This window comes from Bufo bufo, chromosome 9 (assembly GCF_905171765.1).
Source record: "Bufo bufo chromosome 9, aBufBuf1.1, whole genome shotgun sequence".
NCBI classification, from domain to species: Eukaryota; Metazoa; Chordata; class Amphibia; order Anura; family Bufonidae; genus Bufo; species Bufo bufo.
In genome coordinates, this window is record NC_053397.1 from 54,316,318 (window position 1) to 54,343,163 (window position 26,846).

The window sequence follows — 26,846 nt, forward strand, 5'->3', positions numbered from 1 at the left end:
TAAGGGCTATCCTGTGCATCGCCGGACTTGTCAGTCAAGATGGCAGCCCGCATGTGTTCACTGGCAGAAAACTGCGAACTGGTCATCACTGCTTGGGACTTTCATACCCTGAAGAAGAGTGGTCTAGGGCTATTGGTTTCCTTTCTTACAACTTTAAATGTGTAACCCATTACGAGGCAGGTGTGAAGACCCTCTTAAGATGGTATTTCACTCCGGCTATTATTTTTGGGCATCCACCATTGTAATAGGGACTATATGGGCCTGAAAGGCCACATATTATTGAGTGCCAAATTAGTTGTTACTCGCCACTGGAAATCAGTGAATCCCCCTGACTTGCAGGAAGTTATAGGTATAGTGAATAATACATGCAGATATGAGAAACGCCTCCCACCCTCCATTATTGATCCCAGAAAGAGAAACGCTACATAGGCCCCCTGGTTAATAACTCCACTACATGTCCCATGAAGCGTAAGCTTATTCAACGGCAAACCACTGAGAGAAGTGTTATATGAATGTTTATTTTGTACTTTTCTATACTTGTTCTGTAACTTGTATACCGTTATACCACAGATGGGTGTTTTCCCAGGAGACTTCCATAGTTTCCACCGTTTTATTCATATCACTTGCTCCTGTTAATAGATATATTTCCATTTTGTCATGTTGTAACTACCAAAAGGCTTCATTTGTTGATGTAAAAATTCAATAAAAATGATTATTCACAAAAATTTATTATAATACTGTATGGAGATTCGTCTCCGTACAGTATTAGAATGTATGGGCTCCGATGAGCCAAAGTCAGTTATTCACAAAGTCGTGCGAGACTACGTTGAATAACTTCGGTAATTGATTATTACAGTGAGAAACCACTCGGAACCAAAGCTGAGTTCGGTTCCAAGTTTTAAAGTGGGTTTTACAGTTTTATAACGAATTTTTTAGCGAAGGGGCTTCGGATGTAGCATCTGAAGTTCGCTTCGCTCATCTCTAACGAGAACCATCATGGTAACAATACTTCTGATATGGTTTGTCTTATTTCAATGAAAAAGGCCATGCCCCTTTTCTCTTCTATTTTATTTTTTACAGAAGTACAGTCTCTATTCAGTATACTATCCAAATGGAAACCATTTGTACAGCACAATGCTTTGGCTGACTGATATTGCTGCCATCTGTAGCCATAGGCTGTATTCTTAAACCACATCGACATTAAGGATATAACAGCTTTTATTATAGTGACAGCTGTACCAAGGCAACAAAAATAACGAAAGGCTAATAACAAAAGAAAGAAAAAATATATATAAATCACCTTTACTTTACAACACACACAACCAAATAGATTCAACATTGAAGCAAAATAAATATAAAGTCTCCATTTAAATAATGGGATAGATCATCTACAGCTTCAATAGTCCTTAAAGGGGAATTTCCCTTTAAAAGCGAGAGAAAAAGTATAATCCATTTTGTTGCATGTGCCACCGAATATTACAGGGTACTGCAATAAACATTGTCCAATTCGAGAAAGACAGGATGAGGTGTCATGCTCTACTAGATGAGTCTTTTTATTAGACTTACATTAAGTGCCTTAGAAATGTAATAATTGCGTTTTTACAAAAGTCACAAAATAAATAAATACATTTACAGTAGAAGGCAACGTTGCCGGGGTTCAGCATAGATTTTCTTCAAAATCTGCCATAATATCACTCTGCAGATACATGTCAATAGTTCCAGCCATCTGGAAAGGAAAAGAAGGCACAGTATGAATTTATTTCACACATTTCGGTGTGCTTTGAAAAGTCATTGTCACATTTTCATGTAGAGGTCATCGTTAGAGGACATTGGGAGGTTTCTGGGGAGGGAAGCTATCAAAAAGAAACATCAGATAGCTGCTGCCGCTTATAGAGTTCGCCTATTTAAAGGATCTGCTGGTGCCATGGAACATCTAGTGAGATGGCTAGAGGCGAAGATGTCTCCACAGTATGCAGAAATATTGTCCCTCACATCCGTAACCACACACTGCTTTATGCATTCTACGCTTTAACAGGGTCAAATATAAAATATATACAATAATTACAGTAACAATATAGATGATAAAGGTCATGGCTGCTGTGACCGTTATACTCACAGTCTCCCTTCGGCGCCTTTCTTGCTCCTTCTTCCTTGCCAGGTCACGTTCTTCCTCAGTTCGGCCCTCTGGGGTGATAATCATAGGTGTATGGAGATCTTTAGACAGCTCTTGCATAATTAGAGGTTGGACTTCGGGATTGTGTGTCTCAGAGGACGTACTGCTACTGGTTTCCATTTCCTTTGGTTCTCTGCAAAACATTCCGGGCATTAAAAATGTAAATACTACAATAAAAGGTATGAAATGTAAGCAAAATCAGTGGTTTGCCATATTGCAACACTACTGTTTCGCCTCTCTAGCATAAAAAGTAACCCCAAAAACATCAAAAATCATCCCATAAAGTTTTATGACAGGTAGTTCCCCTAAAGAATCACTCCAGTTCAAGTTAAAGAGGACCTTTCACTAGAATAAAAAATCTAAACTAAGTATACAGACTTAGGCTACTTTCACACTAGCGTTCGGGGTTCTGCTTGTGAGTTCCGTTTGAAGGGTCTCACAAGCAGCCCCGAACGCATCCGTCCAGCTACCAATGCATTCTGAGTGGATGCGGATCCGCTCAGAATGCATCAGTCTGGCGGCGTGCAGCCTCCGCTGCAGCGTTCGGGTGTCCGCCTGGCCGTGTGGAGGCAAACGGATCCGTCCAGACTTACAATGTAAGTCAATGGGGACGGATCCGTTTGAAGTTGACACACAGTATGGCTCAATTTTCAAACGGATCCGTCCCCCATTGACTTTCAATGTAAAGTCTGGACGGATCCGTCTGAAGCTACTTTCACACTTAGAAATTTTTTTAAACTATAATGCAGACGGATCCGTTCTGAACGGATCCAAACATCTGCATTATAGGAGCGGATCCGTCTGTGCAGACATCAGATGGACCCGCTCTGAACGCAAGTGTGAAAGTAGCCATAGAGAGCGGCGCCCAGGGATCTCCCTGCACTTACTGTTATACCTGGGTGCCGCTCCGTTCGACCGGGATAGGCTCATGTATCTTCATATGTTCGGCTCCACCCAGTTGAGCCTGCCGGCGTCTCCTTCTCCCAGGCTGTAGCGCTGGCCAATCGCAGCGCTCAGCTCATAGCCTGAGAGTTTTTTTTTTCTCTCAGGCTATGAGCTGAGCGCTGCGATTGGCCAGCGCTACAGCCTGGGAGAAGGAGACGCCGGCAGGCTCAACTGGGTGGGGCCGAACATATGAAGATACCGAAGCCTATACTGGGAGAACGGAGCGGCGTCCAGGGATAATAGTAAGTGCAGGGAGATCCCTGGGCGCCGCTCTCCGTGTCTGTATACTTAGTTTAGATTTTTTATTCTAGTGAAAGGTCCTCTTTAACTTAGTTTATTTATTTATTTATTTATTTTTCTTCCTCACGTTCCCAAGAGCTATAACCTTTTTTAATTTTCTCTTCACATTCATATTATTTGCAGGACAAGATGCATTTTTAATGCCACCATTTATTTAACATGTCCTGTGTTGGAAAACTGCCAAGGTTTTTGGGGTTTTGACATCAAAGAATTTACTGTGCGCTAAAAATGACATGACATCCTTATTCTGTAGCTCAATACAATTATGGCAATGCCGAAATTATAAAGGTTTTATTTTGTTTAACCCCTTAGTGACCATGCACAGTTTTTCAAAATTGCATTCCAAGAACTATAACTTTTTAGTTTTTTCATCAATATACCTTTATGATGCCTTATTTTTTGCAGGACAAGTTATAGTTTTTAATGCATCATTGATTAACACCAGCTATCTGTCTTAAACCCCCTTTGTTTACGTCAGTAAAAAGGCGTATTGGTGGGGAAAAAAAAAAAGTTTCATAGTTCGGTCTACAGAGCAGTATGAGGGCATGTTTTTTTGCATAATGAACTGTAGTTTTTATTGGTATAATTTTTGTAGTATGTATGACTTTTTGATCACTATTATTCAATGGCAAATCACATGTTTTCATTCCCCCCCCCGCACCAAATATATATAAAAACTATAAATAAATATTTTAACAGTTCAGACATTTTTGGATGCAGCAATACCTAATAGGTTTATTTTTTTTATTGTTTATACATTTTTATATGTAAAATTGGAAAAGGAGGGTGATTTCAAATTTTAATATTTTGGTGTTTTTTTACTTTAGATTTATACTACTTGCCTCCTTAGGGGGCTAGAACCTGGGATCTTCTGATCCCTTGTCCTATTCACCCTAATAGAGATCTGTTTGGGTGAATAGGATTCTTACACTATCCCCGCTGAGCCTTCAAAAGCGTCCAGGCTGTCATGGTAACCGATCAGACCCTTGCAATTTCACTGTGGGGGCTCTGATCGGAAGGCAGAGGGAGCCGCATCCCTCTGCCTTGCCTCACAGATGCAGCAATCAGTGCTGATCGTGGCATTTGAGGTGTTAAATGACGGGGTGCGGCGTGATTGCAGTTATTGCGGCCGGGTGCCTGCTGTATGATACAGCCGCCACCCACCACATACAAGTGGCTTGCAAAAGTATTCACCCCCCTTGACTTTTTTCGTGTTTTGGTGCCTCACAACCTGGAATTAACATGGATTGTTTGAGGATTTGCATCATTTAATTTACAGAACACGCCCACAACTTTGAAGATTTTATTTTATCGTGACGCAAACAACAAATAGGACAAAATAACAGAAAAGGTCAATGTGCAAAACTATTCACCCCCCTAAAGTCAATACTTTGTAGAGCCACCTTTTGCAGCAATCACAGCTCCAAGTCGCTTTGGATAAGTCTTTATGAGCTTGCCACATCTTACCACTGGGATTTTTGCCAGTTCCTCCTTGCAAAAATTGCAGTTCACAAGCGCAAACCATCCATCAAGTTGGATGGTTTGCACTTGTGAACAGCAATCTTTAAGTCTGACCACAGATTTTCTATTAGATTGAGATCTGGGCTTTGACTAGAGTGGTACAGGTTTTGCTCAAGAATATCCCTGTATTTAGCACCATCCATCTTTCCCTCAACTCTGACCAGTTTCCCAGTCCCGGCTGCTGAAAAACCTCCCCCCAGCATGATGCTGCCACCAGGATGTTTCACTGTGGGGATGGTGTTCTTTGGGTGATGTGATGTGTTGGGTTTGCGCCAGACAAAGCGTTTTCTTTTAAGGCCGAAAAGTTCAATTTTAGTCTCATCAGACCAGAGAACCTTCCGCCATACATTTTGGGAGTCTCCCACATGCCTTTTCGCAAACTCACAACGTGCCTTTTTGTTTTTAGCTGAAAGTAATGGCTTTCTTCTGGCCCTCTGCCATAAAGCCCAACTCTATGGAGCGTACGGCTTATTGTCACCCTATGTACAGATACTCCAGTCTCTGCTGTGGAACTCCGTAGCTCCTCCAGGGTTACCTTAGGTCTCTGTGCTGCCTGTTTGATTAATGCCCTCCTTGCCCGGTCCGCGAGTTTTGGTGAGTGACCGTCTCTTAGCAGGTTTGCTGTTGTGCCATGTTCTTTACATTTGGTTATGATTTGGTTGATGGTGCTCCTGGGGATCATCAAAGATTTGGATATTTTTTTATAACCTAACCCTGACTTGTACTTCTCAACAACATTGTCCCTTACTTGTTTGGAGAGTTCCTTGGTCTTTATGGCAGTGTTTGGTTAGTGATGCCTCTTGCTTAGGTGTTTTGCGACCTCTGGGGCCTTTCAAAAAAGGTGTGTATATGTAATGACTGATCATGTGACACTTGCACACAGGTGGACATCATTTCACTAATTATGTGACTTCTGAAGGTAATTGGTTGCGTCAGAGCTTTTTATGGGCTTCCTAGCAAAGGGGGTGAAGACATACGCACATGACAATTTTCTGTTTTCTATTTCTAAACAATAGTTTTATTAATATATTTTTCTCATTTCGCTTCACCAACTTAGACTATGGTGTTCTGATCAATAACAAAATTCTGATTAACAGAACATTGAACTTAAGGCTGTAATGTAACAAAACCCGAAAAAAGTTAAGGGGGTGAATACTTTTGCAAGGCACTGTATGGCGAGGGCTCACCACAGGGACATACATGTATGGCATTATGCATTATGGGGTTGTGCCACAAATTTTAATGTATCCCACACAACAGATATGGCTGTTAGATCACTTTCCCCGAATACCATTTATCAAAACGGTCTTATTCTAAAGTTATTAGCCTACCATTGCACCCTGTGGAAAATCTGTTTTGATATTCAGTTGCTGTAGGTTATGTCCTACACCGGAGCCTTGTAATGTAGGACGACAAATGTCATTGGTAAGAACAAGGGCCGTGGTTAGTGTCACATGCTCTGCTGATGTCAGGTCATATCTGGGACACAATCTAATGGGACACATCTATTTGACCCATAATGGGACAGCGGGCACATGACCATTCTATTTATTTATTTTACTCATTCCCACTTCCTGACAAACCAGGAAGTAGGATTCAAGCACGGGGGATAAGAGAAAAATGCAAATGAGGTAAAGCTGAGAAAAAAAAATCCAAGGAAGAATGGTAGCTAGAGTAATTGATGAAAATAAAGTTTAGAGTGAAACATTTTACGGCAACTCTCCTTTAAAGTTTGGCCATACATTTGACAAGTGATATTCAATGTGGATAGATGTAAATATAGACATCTCGGTACTAATAATCACCATATATCATAAGGAGGGGGGACTGGGAGAATCACTTGTAGAGAAGGATCTGGGTGCACTTGTAGATCATAGCCTAAATAGCAGCACTTAAGGGCACATTTATTAAGACTGGCGTTTTAGACGACGGTCTTAACAAGCCCCTGTGCTGGCGGTGGATTTGCCGGAGTTTTGAAGAGGTGCCGGCCTCTACATAACTTCAGGGGATCCGCCGACGCTTCTAAACGTAAGCCAGCTTCCAAGCTGTTTTTCATTCAGACCATTTTCTATGCCTATCAACATGCCTGCCGGCCAGTCTCCACCACGCCCACTTTTTTAGACCTGGCGTGAGCATGGAAAAGTCGCAGATTGCGATGCAAAGGACCTTCTGCGCCAGAAATACGCGTATTTCTGTTTAATAAATGACCCCTTTAATGTCTATCTGCTGTCTCTAAGGTCAGCAGGATACTGCTATATATATAAAAATATGGGTGGACAGAATCTTATCACTTTATAAATAATTTTTTGCTTTCTTTTAGAAAAGACAAAAGGTACAATGTTTCTGGTTGGAGAGTAAAGATGGTTTAAAGCCCAAAGGCAGAATCTGTTCTTACTGTAAAAGCTGTGGAGCATTACAATACTTACCTCAAGATCTGGCCTCATCAGAAAAACCTGATGACTTAAAAAAAAAGGTTTAGATGATTTACAAAATAACAAAAAAGCTTAAATAAATGTATAGAATCTTTGTGCAATGAAAAAGTGACATGACTGTCACTGGCCTTAAAATGGTTAATTTCTGGAGAAAGCCAATTAACCCTTTGTGTGTATGCAGAACCATGTAGCCAGAGCTGAGGAGGTTGGTGGCATGGTCAATACAAAGTGGTAGACACCTAAGGCCTTGAAAGATGGATCTCTTGTGGTGTACACTGACACTCCTCCCCATCTAAGAACAGTAAAGAAAATTACTACTTTATTATTTATAGTATTTGCTCATACAATGGATTTGGATAATAAAGCAGAAGAATGGTTCTGGAAAAATAAATCAGGGTTCACACAACTGAGGCCAGATATCTGGATGTCGATCCATTATATTCTCCTGCAGAGAGACTTGTGTTCGGTCTACAGTCATTTTATGCCTTTTATGTTAAATGTCTTTTTATTTAGTCTTTTTTATATTTTGTATACACATTACCATTTTGTATGAAAGTTTTAAACTTTGAAGCTTAGTCCCTGTAGTTCTAATAATCCACAACCATTTTAAGAGCATTTTATGTTTGAAAGCAGTGTGTATTGGTATGTACGTGTGTGTTAACGGTTCAGCATCTCGTTGGCCATAGCTACACATGGTGACAGTGTATCTGGGATGCATGGACTATCTGGGGTGTCTACTTTTGTTACCTCTGCCTACAAGTGTTGGCAGTGCCTACTTGTGTTGCCTTCTCCTCCTGTCAAGTTGGACCTACCTACAACATGGGGCCACTTTTAAGCTTTTTTCCAGGGCCACTAAGATCCCAGTCCAACCCTGACTGTAATAGGAGATGCTTCACTACAGCCCCTCCAGGACTTTTCACAACTTATCCATTAGTTCACTGAATTTGTGGTGTAACAACAAGTCACAATATGACTTACAGATAGGAAGAGGGGGAACATAAACAAGGCTACTACTTGGGACCAGGGAAACAAGCAGCCCCTCCATCATTAAGGGAACAAACAGCTCCTGCTTCTGAATTAGGAGGCAGGAGAAACCTGTACAGCCAATGTCATGCTATGTGAAGTTTTCATTTTTGCCCAATAGATTCATGACGTCAAACCTATTATTTTAAATTTAAAAAAAGTGTCAAACTTTATCTTTTTTTTCAACACATCATGAGAGGCCTCATCTTACTAGAAATCATTCTTGGAAGACCTCAATAGATAATGAGGAATAGTTTGACCAGCAACATGCTGGGCGCTATCACTGAAATCACTCAGAAGCAAGAAGATCCAAACAGTAAACTATTTGGAGAAATACTATTTTCATATTTACCAAGTGTCAAGCTTTGATAATATTTAAAAGGGTTTTCCGAGACTTATATACTGAGGACCTATCCTTTGAATAGGTCATCAGTATCTGATCGGTGGAGAAGGCTGTAGTACCCCCCGATGAGATACTGATAATATATTCAGAGGATAGGTCATCAGTATTAAAGTCTCGGAAAACCCCTTTAAAAGGGGTGTTTACACATACTGTAGGACAATTGCAAGAGGTAGATAAAAAAAAAGCGCCATCACAGGGGAAATAACACATTATACAGAACTAATTCAAATCAATGGATTGTCTGGGTAATACAGGATAGGTCCTCCAGAGCGAGAAATGCTCTTTTTAAGTGGCCTTCTACTCTGTCCAAAAGCTGAGGATCCTGAACAGTTTCTTAAACTGGACAACCCCTTTAATAATGAAGTCAGAAAGTCTAAGTTCACTGTAAAGTAAAAAAAAAAAAAAGTTTTTTTTTTACTCTACTTAGCCTCCAAAACAAAGGTGAACATCCATTATAACGTAAACTCAATGGTGGTCACATATGAACAAATATACGCCACTTCAGCGTATATCTGTCACACATTGTGGCGCAAAATAGACTTTTCCCCCTTTTCCGCTGCTCAAGCCAGGTCTAAAAAAAAAAGGGCGTAGCATGGGTGGGGAAAGGGCCAGCAGGCCTCTCTCATTTATCATTTTCTACGCCTGCTTTAGGCATAGAAAATGGTCTAAATCTACACCAGCAAGGGAGCAGGCGCAGATTTAGACAAGTGTAAAGTCCGCCTGTTATGTAGAGGCTGGCGCCTGTACATAACTTAGGCGGATTCACCGCCAGCTCAGGAGGGACAAAGACCGTCATCTAAATCGATCTTCATAAATGTCCTCCCAATATTCATCTATATTTGGTTATAGTTATTAAATATGTAAGCAAACAATACTATATCTTTCTCTGTAACTCAAGGATTATGGCTGATAAGAAGGTAATGTCTATGGGTCTGTTATTTGCATTGACAACTCCATCCCTGGATCGGGGTAAATCAGGAGACCAAAGTTAAAGCTCCAACCTTAGTTTGTCTCCTCTATCAGCCTGCAGTTCTTGCTGTCTCTTTAATTCTTGAGCTTTCAGCGCTCTCTCTCGTTCTTCTTTGGCTATTGCAGCTTTTCTGAACTGCTGGAAGCTGTCACTTGAAGTCTTTATGGTCACAGGAGTGGTATTGAGAGCTTTGGAAAATGTCACCCAGCAGGATCTTTGGACTTTGACAGTCTATAAAAGAGAATTTTTTTTTTTTAAAACACTTCCAATATAGTTCAATGTTTCAATATGGTTCAACCTAATCACAAATCTGAAATTCATTTTGAAGTATGAATTGAAATTCGGGATTTGGTTATTTCAGCATGTGGATAAATCCTGCTAGAATTATAATATAAACTTGTATCTAGACTTTCCTTTATGGCCAAAATAGAGTGGGCTTGTTCACACCGACGACCTGATACCTATGTTCTACCAGCCCACCAGTTACTCCCCTGAACCAAGATAGGTGAATGCCATCATAATAACCATGTGTTTGGTGTACAGTCTGGCCTTTGGTAATGTAAAGATGGCCCCAGGGAAGAATTATACAGATGGTGCACGATCCATCCCCTCCATCAGCTTGGAGGCCTAGGAGACCTCTACCACAAGCCTTTCTAAGTAGGGTCTTCCAGTAGTTCCTGGGACCAGAAAAGGCTAAATACATGAGAACAGGGACAAGTATAGTAATGGCTGTATTGGAGGATGCCACAGACTTCAGAGAGCCAAGTGCATGCATAGTCTTATATACGTAGCTGTGATGTCCACATCCCACAGGTGGGATGGGATCCCCCACAAACCTTAATCTGGCCCTAGTCAATGGTTGAGTAGGGAACATGAGACAATTTGGACTGTCAAACATCTCACACAAGCATTTACGTTTTGCAGAAAAATCTGAGAAATATGGATGATAGGTGTCAAGTGAAGTACATAAATCAAACTGGACCCATCAAATTTGATGGCAGTTTTTATTCCATAATTGATGTGTGCAAGAAGACAACACAAATATTTGCAAACTATACAAGGACATAACCCCTAGATATTTTAGCTGCCTCGTCATTTGGCTCTTCACTTACCTCCTCCCTCATCATTCCTGACTAGCCGCCTATCATTTATCATACTGTACACTGCTCATCACTACTCAAAGTACAGATCTCTTCTGTTTTGAGGTCGGAATCTTATGTGAACATTATCTACACTGATGCTCTGTATATTGTACCAGGTTATATTTGAACTGGGCTCCAGGCAGCACTACATTGGAGTTTGAGTGGTTCTCTAATTTCAATTAAAACTTTCCCTGCAACAGCAAATATGCTAAAATACTAAAAGACATGATACACACCACTTTCCTTCTCTGTTGTTTCCAGACACCCCAATGGTAAGTATCATGTATTTTGTTATTTTAGAACATATATTGTTGATGGGGGAGTTTTAACTGAACTTGGACAGCTACTTTAAAAAGAATCTCTCACCGTGTTCTTGGACTATTATCTGCAGCAATACATGAGTAATATGGCAGATAAGGACTCCAGATCCCTATTTTTTATTTTCCTACTGGCCCCTGTTCCCCACTGCATGTGCTCAGAGTTGCACTGGAATACACGGTTAGCACTGCTGTGCATGCGTCCTCTCCATCATATTAGCACAGCAGTCCGGAATGTATTTCAGTGCTGACAATGGGGTAAACCAGGGAGCAGTAGGAAAAGAAAAATGAGTGATCTGAACTCCTTATCGGCAGCACTACTCCTGTATTACTGCTGATAATAGTCCAGAACTGTGGTGACAGATTTTCTTTAATTAGCCAGCAGACCCAATGATTACGATTTCATCGTACCCAGTCCTACAATACCTTTTCCGGTGGGGTCTTCATAATATTATCCCCCTGATTATACTCAGTACCATTTTCTGTCGGACTTTGTTCTATAGCTGTTTTCTGAAACTCATTTGATTCTGTAACTGGATCTAAAAACAAGAAACGAAAACCCACAAAACATCAAATTCTGTCTCCAGGAACAAGAAATTCTTTCATTCTCCCCTTCAGTGATAAATGAATGCACTAAATCAAAAGTTTATTTCACACAACTGGGGCAAGGCTTTAGTCATGCAACCAACCTGTGGCTCTCCTGCTATTGCAGAACTGTATGTTGAGAGTTGTAGTCCTGCAACAGCTGGGGAGCCACAGGTCAGAGACTATGAATTTAAAGTGAAATTCAGAAACGTGCAGTTGCTGGGTAATGTTAAACTATTACAAATTGTTTTCCTTTTTAAATACATCCATATGGCATGTATACACATAAACATCCATATACTTACCCTTGTGATTATCAGGGATACTTTCCATTGGGTTCCCTCTGCCAGTGATCAGGGGGTAGCTATTCTCTGTGGATAAAAGGGCCTAATGCGATGATCTACTTTACATACATCTATATCCATATTCCTGAGCCCCAGAATACGTAATCTCCAGAGTGCACCTGCTGCCACCAGTCTGATCACTTTCCAAAACCACCCTTGAAAATCCCTGGGGAGGAAGGGGCTTGACAAAAATGTTCTCTGTGCTTTTTTTTAATTAATTTTTTTAACAAATCTCTTTTTATTGAGAGTTTTCAGTGGACAAAGTAAAATTGCAGAGTTATTACATGGCAAGTAAACGGCAAAAATGTGCACATTCAATAACTCAGAAGATTTAGACCTTCTCACAGACAGAAGAAAAGGGGGGGGGAGAGGGTACGGATTGGGAGGAGAGGGAAAGGAGATCAAGGGTATGGGAAGGAGTGGGGGGGGGGGGGTAGAAGGTAGCAGGTGTCAGGTGGTCTATCCACATATCGTCGTCTAATGTATACAGAGTAAACATTCAGAACATTAAACTTAGGTAAACTCGTGGCATTGAAATGGATTTCCCCGGGTTACCAGGATAAGTGGAAAAGAGAGTGAGCTGCATTTGGTCCCCTCATGTCCGGAGACATATAAAGACAAGCCGTCGATCAGGTGACTTATCAGGTGTGTTGCTATTTTGATCGCGGAATGTTTTCCAAGGCTGCCACAAAAAGGTATATTTAGAATGCGACCTGTCCGCCCAGCTCGCCAGTTCCTCCATCAGGCATATCTGGTCAACCTTCGACAGCCACTGCTCCCAAGTAGGAGGTTCTGCTTGGAGCCAATGTATTGGAATTAGTAGTCTTGCTGCTTGAACCAATATGGTTGGCAGGTCTGATATCGATGGTTTCCATGTGGGAGAGGGCAGCCATAATAGGACTGATGACGGCGCGAGCTGGATCTTGGACTTACAAATCATATTAATGGTTTGTTCTATTTGGTCCCAAAAGGGGCGGATGTTGAAACAAGACCACATTATGTGTCCCAAGGTCCCTTCGTGTTGTTTGCATCTCCAACATAGGTTAGAGCTCCTCAGACCCATCCTATGGAGTTTGCTGGGGTCGTTATACCACCGTGTCATGGTTTTAAAGGAGTGTTCTTGAACTTTTACAAACCTAGAAAAGCCATGTGATTTCCTGTGAATGTCTGCAACTTCAGGAGCTGAAAAAGATTTTTAAATCTCTCTCCCAAGCTCTAATATAGGTAGGAATACTTTGTTCTGATGGAGTATTTAAAGCCTTATAGAGAATGGAGATAAGATGTTTCGGGGTAGCCGGACCTAATGCTAATCTTTCAAACCATGTAGATTCTTGGGCTGGGGTAAATTTAGCGATTAGTGCTTTAGGAACGCTCAAGTTCGGCTTTAGCCAGGAAGTTGCTTGACCCTGTGACTTGGTAGCTTGCTGAAATAGGCGAGTTCTGGGATCCTTTCATTGTCAGGATCGAATGGACAGACACATTTTTAAGAAGTTTCCAAAAGGGAGGCGCCGTGGACGTAGCTTTGTCCAGCATATAAGGAATATAATCTGCCGATAAGGATCTGGGTGGGACTGACAAGAGGGGAGTTTGAATGTGGATTGAGCGAAAAGTTAAGAAGGGTCCCTTCGCTACGCCAGTCGGGGTGTCAGCAGTGCCATCAAGTCCCCAAAGAGCTGTAATTTGTCTATCGGACATAAAAGCTAGTTCTTTATTTGAGCTTATAGTTTTATAGTTCGGGGTGCAGAGTTGTAGCCATCTCTTTAGCTGAAAAGCTTTATAATAAGTCGGCAGGTCGGGCAGACCAAATCCTCCATGTTTTCGGCTTTTAGTCAGCCGGTCATGTGCAATTCTTGTTTTTTTTTTCCCCCCATAAAAATGATATAAATATGGATCTGATCTGCCCGAAGAACCTGTTTGAGAGTGGGATGGGGACCATCTGTAACAGATATAATAGTTTAGGCATAATATACGTTTGGGGCAGATTTTTTCTGCCTAGCCATGAAACCCAGGGTAGAGTCAAGGAGAGCAATTGGCTTTTGGTTTTTTGTAGTAGTGGGGAATAATTAGCACTGTACAGTTTTTGCGGGTCTGATGTGAGGGAGAGTTCTCTGTGCTTTTAATAAACTTACTCTGGATCAGTTCTGCGTCTAACGATACAACAAAGCCTCCTGCTCATTAGATACAGTGTCTGTCAAGTCTGCATCAAAGGTCTGTGTCTGTCAAGTCTGGATCAATCAGGACAAACAGACCTGCTTTTAAATGTAGAGGTTCTGTGAAGGTATGCATGCACAGGGGAGTTGGGTGATATCTATCCATATCTAATGATATAGAGGTCAAAGAAGGCCAGCAGCACACCACGGATGTCAACGAAAAACGTGTAGTTTATTCACCCAGAGTCAGCAGCGACGTTTCAACAGCTTGTTGCTGTCTTTCTCAAGCTATGTGCACATGTGTTACAAGCATGCATTTTAAAGGTGCATCAATTGAAAATACAATTAAAACAATTTATCCATGCAAGGAAAAATACATAAGATCCATGATTCAACATACTATACAAAATACATGAATTGTATCCAAAAAGTTACAAAATACAGTACATATGTGAAATGTCAAATAAAAATACATAGTGATTGTAATATAGGGCAAGTACTGTAAATACCCCTAATTGGTGCAGGTGTGTCATACATAATTAACACATTAAAAACTCACGATCAGCTGATGTTCAGTGTAGAGCCGGCATCATGATCTCGGCGTCCCTGTTCATGAGCGGCGTCCCTGTTCAGTCTCTGCGCATGCGCGAGAAAATCAAATCGCGCGGTACTACATGCGCCGAGAAACTGATCAGTAACCACAACAAAGATGGCCGGGTCTGTCTCCCGGTCAATGTGCGCATGTCCATGTACAAGTATCGGCCTCCCATCGATGGTCACGTGATTCAAATCACATGATCAGATGTCAACAAGTACATAGGCTGTATTAAGGAATCTGCATATTGAAAAATAGGTCTGGACACCCGTATACCCTGGCCCCCCACAAAAACAAATGTGGCGATCCAAAATCATGGATCTTATGTATTTTTCCTTGCATGGATAAATTGTTTTAATTGTATTTTCAATTGATGCACCTTTAAAATGCATGCTTGTAACACATGTGCACATAGCTTGAGAAAGACGGCAACAAGCTGCTGACTCTGGGTGAATAAACGACACGTTTTTCGTTGACATCCGTGGTGTGCTGCTGGCCTTCTTTGACCTCTATATTGCCTTGGACCCCGGTGCCGGTTCACACTGGCCTGATCTGCCCCCAGCATTTTTGCAGTGTGCTGCATCCTCATTTTTTCAAAGCATATCTAATGATATGTATATTTTACAAAGCACAACCTTATTTTTGGATGGAATTCTCCATTTAAGCAAATATTAAAATACATTTTACAAGCCCATAATTCATCTCGCCTACCTGCACATGTCTGCACTGGGTGATCATAAATGAGGCCCTAATTCAGTGTTAGACTAGGGTTCCTTGGGCCCAGCAGAGGAAATTATTCTTGGGGCTCAACCAGTATATTATGAATAAAGTCTAATAGGATTTGATTAAAAAAAATAGACCCAAGTGGTAAGTGAATAGGTTATTTTCTACTGGACCTATGGAGCCCACGATGGTATCATAGCCTGGGCCCACTAGTGATCCTCTGGTACTCTGGTCGGCCAGACCGACTGTGCCCTAATTACATTTTAGACTACTTTAAATGACTGAATTTTGTACATATCCTAATAGACAAATATATACTATTGGAGCCATTAAACATGATCGTGTGATTGGCACCAGGGCACCGTTTTCGTAAAGGTGCCATGAGGCGTATCAGTCAACACAGACCCAGGGGCTTAGGCACCATGCACGTGATCTCTGCTGTTTGTCTCCACTGGGAAGTTCATAGCCATTCAGTGGTTCATGAACCTGTTACTAAAAGATCTAACATATCAGAACAGAGCTTTATGTATTCAAAGCGGGCAGTGAGGTGTATGAGCCTCATAGTTCCCCTGCAGAGTGCTTAGTACAATATATATATATATAGGTACCAGTAGAAGATGCTTACTCACCTTCAGGTTTAGGAAGGATTTCCCCAGGGTCATTTTTACATTCAATAGATCTTTCAGGGTTATCAACTGTGTCTTTAATCCCAAGACATTCCTCTTTCTTAGAAATCAATGAAGCCTGGTAAAGTAGAAAACCGTCTTCAGTTCATTCTCTATTGCCACAATCCCTAGATAATGCCTGGCTGAATGTTCACTTTCTAGCCATTGTAATGTTTTATTTTTTCTATAAAATTTTTATTTAACATAAAAAATCTAAGTTCCCTACAATCCTCTTCCATTAGTTTTATGTGCCAGCCATTATTAGGACATGACTTTAATAACTTATTATGAAAAACAATTGCCCCAAATACTATGGCAAGAAATAAAATGTCACGTTAATAAATAATAGCAAATAAAACAAATCAATAAACCAAAAGGCAGGAATTACCTCGGGTTCAGTATTCTCAGTCTTTGTAGTACAGAAATTTGGCGTTTCTTTCTTAGTTGGAGCAATGGTCTCACACATGGGAGACAAGATTGGGGACAACAACTTCTTTATAGCTACAAAAAATGAAATATATCTGAATTCAGCAAAAAAAAAATGGCTCATTGACAAACAGAAGGGGATATGGCAATAAAACAGGACAGCGGCAAAAGGTCTCACAATTTCCATCTCTGAAATAGACACTTTATTTATATGAAGAATAGAACATCTATCTACAGAGGTTGTCCAGGTTTAGAAAAAAACCATGGTTGATTTCATCCATAAAACGGTGCCACACCTGTCTGGCAGGTTGCGCATGGTATTACAGCTCTGTCTCATTCATTTCAATCGAGATGAACTGCAGTATCAGACCCAAAGTATAGATAGGTGTGGAGCGGTTTCCAAAAGAAAGCAGAAATTATGGAAGGGTGATAAATAATAAGGCACTGCCATCAGGTTTGGTAATTGTCTAGAGGACCTGAATGCAAGAATACTCTATACTCATCCAATAGGATAATTTAAATGGCAGAACGTGGTGCTTACACATCTATAAGATTACAGTGTAAAGGTACAGAGAGAGAAGGATAGGTAATAATTTACAGTAACCTTAAAAGGTATCTGTCAACAGTTAGGAGCTGGGGAGAGCAGTACAAACATACCTTTTGCAGTGAGTTTCTGAATATGAAGTTTTATTCTGCTAAATTCTTCTCCTTAAAATGATTTTCCAGGAATTAAGAAAATCAAAATACTTAAATATTAAGTGATTATAAATATATTCCCAAATACCTTTCATTACTTGGACTGGCTTGTTTTGTCTGGGGAGCAATCATTAGGGGAAATAAAATGGCAGTAAAGCTCTGCCTCTGGGGCACTTGCAGAAGCAGAATAAAACTTCATATTCATACTTCTGATGAGAAACTCTCCAACAAAAGGTATGATTTTACATACATATATAAATTTCTAATTGCACAGAATATACGCATCAGTTGTGGCATGAGTGCATTTTCTGTCATCTGGGATCTGCTATTGCTGACAGCTGCATAACTGACCCATTACCTAGAGGCGACAAGTGAATACTGTCTTGATGTCTATCTGTAACCGTCAGTGTGCATGGATTGCTGACTGAGGGGGCTTGTGTGGACTGTGGACAGTCTTTTGAAAGGGAAGGCTGAGAGACGATGAAATCTCTGGACACTGCACTTGGAATTACCTGAAACGACAAGAAGGTGCATTATTGAAGCTACATAGATGACGTGCTGCCCTATACCAAACCTCCTGACTAGGGATAAAACTTTGCTCCTGCTCTGTACAGTATTGGAACAAAGTTTTAATGCGAATCAACTTCGGATGTTTCATCTAAAGACGAATCGCTTATCCCTACTCCTGACCTCAATTTACGATAGTCCACTTGGTAAAACATACGTGATACTTGGGGAAAAAATGCCAGGGGGAACCGGTTTATGTTATAATACCCCATTATCCCACATCAGACCAGCATCCATTATAAACTTTGACAGACTTGACAATAGAAATCCTTTTCCATATTTACTACACCTTAGCTTTTTCAGGAATGCTCAGCAAGAAAACCATGTTCAGTAGTTCAAATCCCTTCCTACATCTTTGTGATTCGTACTCGTAAAAGAGTAGCTTTGCAGATATTTCCTGACAACTGTTGTTTGTATGAATTACAGGGAATCTGTCACCAGGTTAAGGCTGCCCTATCTGAGGGCAGTATAAAGTAGTGACATGCACTCTGATCATAGCTGTGTCACTTACCCGTCAATATAGTGTAGCTTTTAACACACCAAAAAAAAACTAAAAACTTTGTCAGGTGCCAAGTGCGGTAGGAATCCTCAGTATACAAGGTAGGAATCCTCAGTATACAAGAACCGTGCGATCCCCCTCCCTCCTGCAGCTAATTGACAGCTTTCTCCCTATTGGGGCTTATGCACAAGACTAAGTATTTTGTGGTCCGCAAAACATGGATCTGCCAAAAATACGGATGACGTTTGTGTGACATCCGTATTGCATCTGTTTTTTTTGTGGATCCATTGTAACAATGCCTATACTTGTCTGCAAAACGTACAAGAATAGGACATGTTTTATCTTTTTTGCGGAGCGGACATACAGAAACAGAATGCAGTGTCATTTCTGTTTTTTTTTTGCAGCCCCATTGAAATAAATGGTACCGCATACAGGCCGCAAAAAAACCCTAAAAAAATTCCCATTCACACGTCCGTGGTGTGTTGCAGACCCGCAACACACCCGGACGGCACCCCTATAGAAATGTTTATTCTTGTCTGCAGCTGCGGACAAGAATAGGACATGTTCTATCTTTTGCGGAGCTGCGGACCCGAAGATCGGGGCCGCGCTCCGCAAATGCGGATAGCACACTGTGTGCTGTCCGCATCCATTCCGTCCCCATAGAGAATGAACGGGTCCGCACCCGTTCCGCAAAATTGCGGAATGGATGCGGACCCATTTGCGGACGTGTGAATGGAGCCTTAATAAATTCAGGTGAGTTAAATTGTGAGATTAAATTTTTATTTTGCCTTTAACTCCCTTTGTGCGCCTAAATGTAACTGTATGTCCAAGATGCACGAACAGCGGATGAATTGGGTTCCGCTCTATATGCGGCAGGTGTCGGCCGTGGCCACAATCAGAAATGACTCAGAACCTTGTTGTTCAGCTCTTCATAGGCCACCATCAACAGCGACTACAGCCTGTAAGAAATATGTCCTCTGATCGACTCAAAAATGTGCTGTGGGGCCCAGTCATTTCGAGTTATGCCACTGTATCAGCTATATTATATCCTCCTTCAATTCCAAAGTCTACCCACTCATTGTAAGTTCTAAACTACGCCCTCAGGGAAGTCCACTGATAAATTATATATTTTTTTAAACTTAGAAATGCTTTGAATTCAAATAGTTACCGTAAATAGACTTTTTTCTTTTTCTATGAACATTTGGATAAAAATTTGCCTGTAAACAAAGAAAATGTGACACGTGACAGAAGGTTTTTATTACTGTATTTACCTGCTCTTGCTTTGCAGGGGGGGCATTCTTATTTCGGTCCTGGGTTTCTACAAAACAAAACGTGTAAAAACACATTTCTATAATAAACATCAAAATAGAAAACATGACAAATATCAGCGACGCCGATGTAACCATTAAGCAAGTTTATTCCTTAGGTCTTGGTGGTGCACAAAGCGTTTGAGTCAATGGGTTTGTATGAGATTAGAATAAAATGGTCTAAAACTGCACCACTATTGTCCAAAGAGGGTGTCTGGAACTGCAGCTTAATACCTTTCAAGTAAATGCAACTGGGCTGTACATCCAGGGACAACCTGGCGTCCTTTTACGTGGCCAAATTCTGGGTGATAAGGAGCGCTCATCTATGACAAAACAATTCAGTCGGTGCTCTTACACAGGGAAATGGAAAGACCATTAGGGAAAACTGTTGTTGTTACGACTGCTCTTCCTCTATATTTTCCGGTTTACCGCTGAGATGCGCTGCCGACCATCAAACATTTTGATCCTTGCCGAAAGGGTTCAATCAGCTGACAAAAGTGCGATTGCTCATTTACTAGAACCAATTATGGGGAAATTGTTCATAAGATCGTTTGCTCCCAATAATTGGCCAGATCATCTGCATGTGTAAAAGAGCCTTTATGGACAAAGGTGCTTCTGTTTCTGGGTTAAAAAAAAAAGATCCTGGATAAAGGCTCATGCACACAACAGTGTGTCGGCCGTGCACGTATTGTGGCCTGCAAACAGCGGGTCCCCAATACACGGGGACGGGCCATGGGCACCCCGCATCAGAGAAGCAAACCCATTCACTTAAATGGGTCTGCAATCTGGAAGGTCGGTGTGGAACGGAGTGCTTCCCTAGGGTTTCTGCACTACTTTTTTGTGGTGCGGTCCATTGGATGTGGATCGCGGACCCCATTTAAGTGAATAGGTCCGCGTCCGCATGCGGCGGCACTGTGGTCGGTGCCCGAGCATCACGGACCGCAGACACGGTCGTGTGCACGAGCCCTAAAAAAGAAGACTGAGGAACACAGATCTCCATTTGTATGTTAACATTCTTGCACAGGCATGCCTCGAGGTGAACTATAAAACCCATACATATTTTTTACTCATAAATGTCCAATCGCTGGATATTCCGGTTTGAAGTATAGGTCATCAGTTCCAGACTGGTGGAGGTCCGACTCTCAGCTCCCCCGACAATCTGCTGTTTGAAGAGGCTGCAGTACTAGTGAGAGAGACGCTCTCCTTAATGTCTACGTGGTGGTGGTGGTGCAGTGTAATTCACAGTCTCCTCTCAGATTCACTTCAATGGGACGAACAGCTGTAATTACCCTGCACCAGCACTACAATGTAGATAGCATGCAGCTCTGGCACTAGCACCACGGTCCCTTCAAAAAGCTGATCGTCAGGGTGCTAAAAGTCGGACCTCCATCAATACAAAACCGATGTCCTGTCCTGAGGATAGGTCACCAATCTAATGAAACCAGAATACCTCTATAGTGCTCTAAGGTTGGGTTCACGCGAGGTGTGCCACATGCGGCCACAACCACACTTGCCCAAGATGGCCAATGGCCCACATTGTTTTACAGGCAAAACTCAGGTTCCCTCAAAATCGTGTGTCCATTTGTTTCAGCCGTATGCAGCAGCTGCGGAGCGTAAACTCAACCTGGGAGAAGGTTACACCGCTCGCTACCATGGTAAAGCATGCGATCATCAGAGGATTCTTACCTACTTTCCCCTTGTCTACCGTTCCAAGCAGGCTTCCAAGGCAAGGAACAAAGACTTGAGTAACATACATAAGACCGGCAGACAGATACTTGTATGCAGCTGCTGCGAATGTATGGCGCAACTGTGGTAGGGGGAGTAAAGACCCCAAATTGTAGAGACTGAACCGTGAACAGAGACTTATTTTCAAGCAAGGGGAATATGTGGTGAGTAACTATGACCACTGAAATTAACTATTGTTTCCCATTTTAAAATCGATCTGGACTATTCTTGTTCGATCTATGTGGACTACAAACGCAACATTATAAAATGACAGTGTAACTAAAGCACGTTAAAATATCAAGAAGTCATGAGACCACTGCAAGCACGTCAAATGTATTTCTGCCACATATAACAAAAAAGGTAAATGGATACACAGATCCTAATGACAATAGGGGCATAATCCCCTAAGATACAATTCTGCTGGCTGTAGGCAAAATTGCATTTTCGTGAAATCATTACATATGACCAAATACAGCAGGAAATATGGTGTAGCTTGCAATAATCAAATTAAATTAGATTTGTATGAAAGAGGTTTGACATTGGCAATAGCCCACAGTGTAGTATGGCCTGGACCACAATGAAACATAAGCCTTGGAAGGGGTCATCCAATGGGTTAGTAGAGGTATAGATATCTCTGGAGCAGAGGTAGAAGTCTAAAAGCGCCAATACAACTAATGACAGATTACCGCGGAGGATAAAAACGTAGCTGGCTTTATACTATAATATATGGCTTCTGCTCGTTACAGAAGCCACTAGACTCTGGGGGACCATAGCATGATGGACACAAACAGCGCTTGAGGAACCCCACTGAATTATAATGGTGTCCGTCCGGCTCTGCCCATGTATCAGTTGGATTGACTGGAAAATGATCAATGCATTCAGCAAAATACTGCCCCTTAGATATGACAGAAGGGGCAGATTTATCAAGACTGGTGTTCCCATATGCCAGTCTTAAATTCCCTGCACTGGAGCGAGATGCGCCTGATCTATTAAGAGCAAGATGTCTGTTAATAAATGAAGCGCATCTCTGCCCTGCTGTGTGCCAGAAGTTTAAGTCTTAATTTATAGTCTGGTGAAAGTTATAGTAAATCTGGTGGGCAGAGTGAAGCCCCTGACCCTTTTGGATAAGCCACTTCCCTTATCTTGCCACTTCTGTAAAGTGTAAAGAAGCTCAAAAAGTTACATATTATGGCGCAAATATGGCATGTGCCATTAATTGTAAAAAAATTTTTTTTTACGCCAGCTTAATACATGTTCCTCAATATGTGACAGGAGCTCCAAAAAAAGAAGATGGGAGCAAAGCCTTATAATTGTCACACTAATTGGGACGCACTAAAACCCCAGAAAAATTATATCCCTCCACTCCTAAGGAACCCCAAATGCCAATCCTGCCTCAGAGTAGCTTGGTGTGGGGGCAGGTAAATCATTCCATCATCTCCAGTTCTGTAAATTGGCTCAGATAGGTTTTAGTACCTGCAGTTATAAAACAACTTTCCATACATGAATAGTAAAGATGAAGATAAGAAAGTTTGTAATAGGTCTTGTAAAAAAATGCTTCTATCTGCTTTTATCAGGCTGCTTTGCCCTTTCCTGCTTTTAACATCATCTCTGGTGAGAGGAGGCTGCTGGATGAGTACAGTTTCTTAGCTCTGCTACACTTTTGCACCTACTATATCTAGTAAGATAAGGCTCTACCACTGAGTAAGGCAATACATCACTTGCTAGCTGGCAGCAGCCTCCTGATCCCTCCTGCTCTCTCCGTAGACTTTTGTGTGTAATGCTGGAGATAAAGGGTGCTACGAGAGATAAGAGGCTGAGTGAAGGGAAAGAGAAGGAAAGCAGTCTGAGAGGCCCATGATGAAGCATAATTCTTTAATGATATATATTACAAAGCTTCTTATATTCACCAGTAGTACTCATTCCTAAAAACTTGCTTTTAACTGGAGGCACATTTTAAACGCTTTGCATGGCATCTTTGATCAGGCTGAAATCACTTTGCCTTCCCTACTGTGACAGATATGTTGTTGCCATGTTCTGGGAACCCTCGATCAAAGCTCAAGGAACCCCAGGATTTATTTTCTACACACAGATATGTTGCTACATTCTCTAAAGTTCTCCTACTGAATACACTGTAAACAGTGATCTCCAGAGTAGACTTACGCCGGTTAAATACATCACCACATGCAAAAACATACTTCACCTATTAACACAGTAATTCATGTGAATGATCATCTTTGCAATAAAATGCACCCTGCTTGATAAATCCTCCCACACTACTACCTGTCAGATTTATAACTGGTTTCATGAGCAGGCAATGGCACAAATATGCCAAACGCTACATTTTACATGAACAAATAAACTTAACATTTGCTATTAGGGAAAAATATTCTCACGGCTCACATAATGACTTCCAGGGTATACATTTGAACAGCAGAAAACAAATAAAAAAAGTTATACAGTTTTGTGACATTTTGAATAAGACTGCAATGTATTTTCATCCAGCAAGCGGGGGTGCTGACAGCCATCGTGATAAAGAAGCAAAAAAACAGACAGCACAAATTAATAGGGTCGGGCTTTATATAAATTAAGATGGGGAAAATGAATCAGCAATCATTTTTTTATTATCTGTTTGCACATATGGGTGTTAAATAAATGACAGTATAGAAAATAATACCATCCTATAAAATAAGAGAACACAGTTTTATTTTATTTTTTTTACATATCAAAGTCATAAAGTTGCTACATTATTAACCCTTAGCATACTGGATGTTTTTTAGTTTTCATTTTTCTTCCCTATCTTCCTTGAGCCATACCTTTTTTATATTTCCGTTCACATAGCTGTATGAGGGCTTACTTTAAGTTGTACTTTCTAATGCCACCATTAATTATGGCATACAATGTAGTGGAAAGCGGTAAAAAAAAAAATTCCAAATGGGGTAGATTTGAAAAAACAAACGCCAGGTTTACGGGTTTTGTTCCCACGGCATTCCGTTTGTGGCAAAACTGACCTATGCCCTTCATTCTCTGGGTCAGTACGATTACAACGATACCCCATATGTATATGTTTTTTATGTCTAAACAGTGTAAAAATAAATTTTAACTTTGAAAAAAAGATATATATATATTTTTTTTTTTTACACATCACCATATTCTGACCCCATAACTTTTTTTTATAGTTATATCTACCGAGCTGTGTGGGACAATCTGTAGTTTTTACTGTTACCATTTTGGAGTGTGTGTGACTTTTTGATCACATTTTATTTTAAAAAAATTGGGTAAGAAAGCAATGAAAAAATTGCTAATATTGACCCTTTTTTCCGTTATGTCATTCGCCATATTGGAAAAATATTTTTATATTTTAATAATATGGGCATTTTTGGTCGTGTTGATACCCATGGTGTTTATATTTTTTGTTATTTAGGTATTTATTTTATTATATGGAAATTTTTATAGATTTTTTTAACAGTTTTTGTTAACTTTTTTTGTAGTAATTTTGAAGCTTGTATTTGAGCGTATAAAATTTTTAAATTTTGGACAATCATCGATTTTTAAAATGCATTTATTATTGACTATTGCTCATTTCTTATGTTGGCCTGCCACCTGGTGGCCAAAATAAGAATTGCAGCATGAATGCCCTCAGGCTGCGAGGCTCAGCGCATTCAAATCAATTACCGCCATCCTCACTGGCCACAGAGGATGCCGGTAACAACCTCGGAATGCTTCCGTGGTGTCACCACAGACCCACGGTCCTTGGTAAACCACTGATGTGTAAAAACGCACATTAAAGTCAATGGATATGTGCGCTGTCTGTGGAGACCACAGAAAGCACACGTACAGGAATCACTGACGTGTGAAAGAGGCCTTACACAGGGAATGCAATCAATGATAACACCACCCCGTGTACAACTGAAGTCAGAAAAAGGAAAGATAGAAATGGATATCTATGGAATCTTTTTTCACAAAACTATACATTAATCTGCTCAAAATTTGCTCTATACCATGCTACCTGCAGATTGCACTGTATTATATGATGACAGTGCCTCTTTAAACGGTAAAAAAATAATAAAAAAAAATATATATATTATATATATATATATATATATATATATATATATAATAATTTTTGTGGTATTACATATACCATACCATTTATTTCTATACAGCATAAAAAAGAAACGAAAAGGGCAAAGAAGAAAAAGGCAAAAAAAAGGCAGTCAGGAGAAAGGAAGGAAGAGAACCTGCCAAACATTTGTCAAAATTACGCATTTAGCATAATTTGGCCCTATGGGAACATCAGTAAATGTTTAGATACATGTTTTTTTTTTTTAATACAGCTGTATCCTCTGATGTTATGTGGTGGGGAAAGGGCTTGTGTAATTTCAGAACAGATTTTTACCCTTTTCTCAAGCAGAGATCTTATAAATGGTGATAAGTGTGTATAACTTACATTACACCTATGATTAAAGGGGCCGTTCCACCATAAGAACTTATCCCCGTTCCTGTAAGTATCTGGGCCGCGGGGGTTGGGAAGCAACATGATAGTTTGCTATGAGCCTCTAGCCTAGTCTTCTTTACACAAGTACCTTAAAATGGTTTACACTTTAACCGTGCATGAAGTAAAGTACAGTCTCCCTGTATAAATGTACTACCCATTTGTGAGCAAATTATATGTTTTAAAGAGGACCTTTCACCTCTCCTGACATGCCTGCCTGTTTTAATAGCTTCATGCATTCCCCATGTAATCACAATTCTGGAACATCTATTCCCATGGTTCTATGTTGTGCCATTCCAGTATTATTTCTACTAGAAGTTATGAATGAAATGCTAGCAGTCTGCAGTAAGGGCACAGAGGGGAGGTAACCAGTTGGGGAGGGGGTGTACCTGCACAGACTGAAAATGGCATCACTGATTGGATAGAGTGAGTCTGTGCAGGTACACACCCCCAACTACCTTCTGCATTTGGTGATTTGAAATTTTTGAGTTTTCTGAAAACTTTTGAAGGTTTTGATCAGTGGGCATCTGAGTACTGGGACCCCCAATGATACCTAGAACAAGGAGAGACACGCGCTCGCACAGAACGCTCCAGCTCCTCACTTCAGGAAGCGAGATGGGCCCATAGACTTTCTATCGAGTCCATCTTGATTCCTCTCCTGCTGTGAGAAGAGAGCGCAATATGCAAGCGCTTCTTTCTGCTCATTCTAGAGATCGGTGGGGATTTCAGCACTCAGAGAACCACCGATCAAAACTTTTGATACATCTATATGACTTATCAAAAATTTTCAGAAAACTCAGTGACATATTAATGTATGTATGTACAAGAAACCAACATGCCACCAAC

General features: G+C 40.8%; 1 protein-coding gene across 1 annotated transcript in view; it reads right to left on the minus strand.

Moving 5' to 3' along the window:
• Positions 1–1,657: 1,657 nt before the first annotated feature.
• The window catches only part of BRDT (bromodomain testis associated), a 110,535-nt gene continuing 85,346 nt past the window's right edge, over positions 1,658–26,846 (minus strand). Inside the window, exons 13-21 of the mRNA XM_040408742.1 lie at positions 19,748–19,794; positions 17,769–17,922; positions 17,372–17,422; positions 16,677–16,789; positions 16,253–16,367; positions 11,653–11,765; positions 9,799–9,998; positions 2,117–2,282; positions 1,658–1,726 (exon numbers count right to left, since the gene is read on the minus strand). Coding sequence (XP_040264676.1) covers positions 1,658–1,726; positions 2,117–2,282; positions 9,799–9,998; positions 11,653–11,765; positions 16,253–16,367; positions 16,677–16,789; positions 17,372–17,422; positions 17,769–17,922; positions 19,748–19,794 — 1,028 coding nt within the window. The remainder of the gene's footprint in view (positions 1,727–2,116; positions 2,283–9,798; positions 9,999–11,652; positions 11,766–16,252; positions 16,368–16,676; positions 16,790–17,371; positions 17,423–17,768; positions 17,923–19,747; positions 19,795–26,846) is intronic.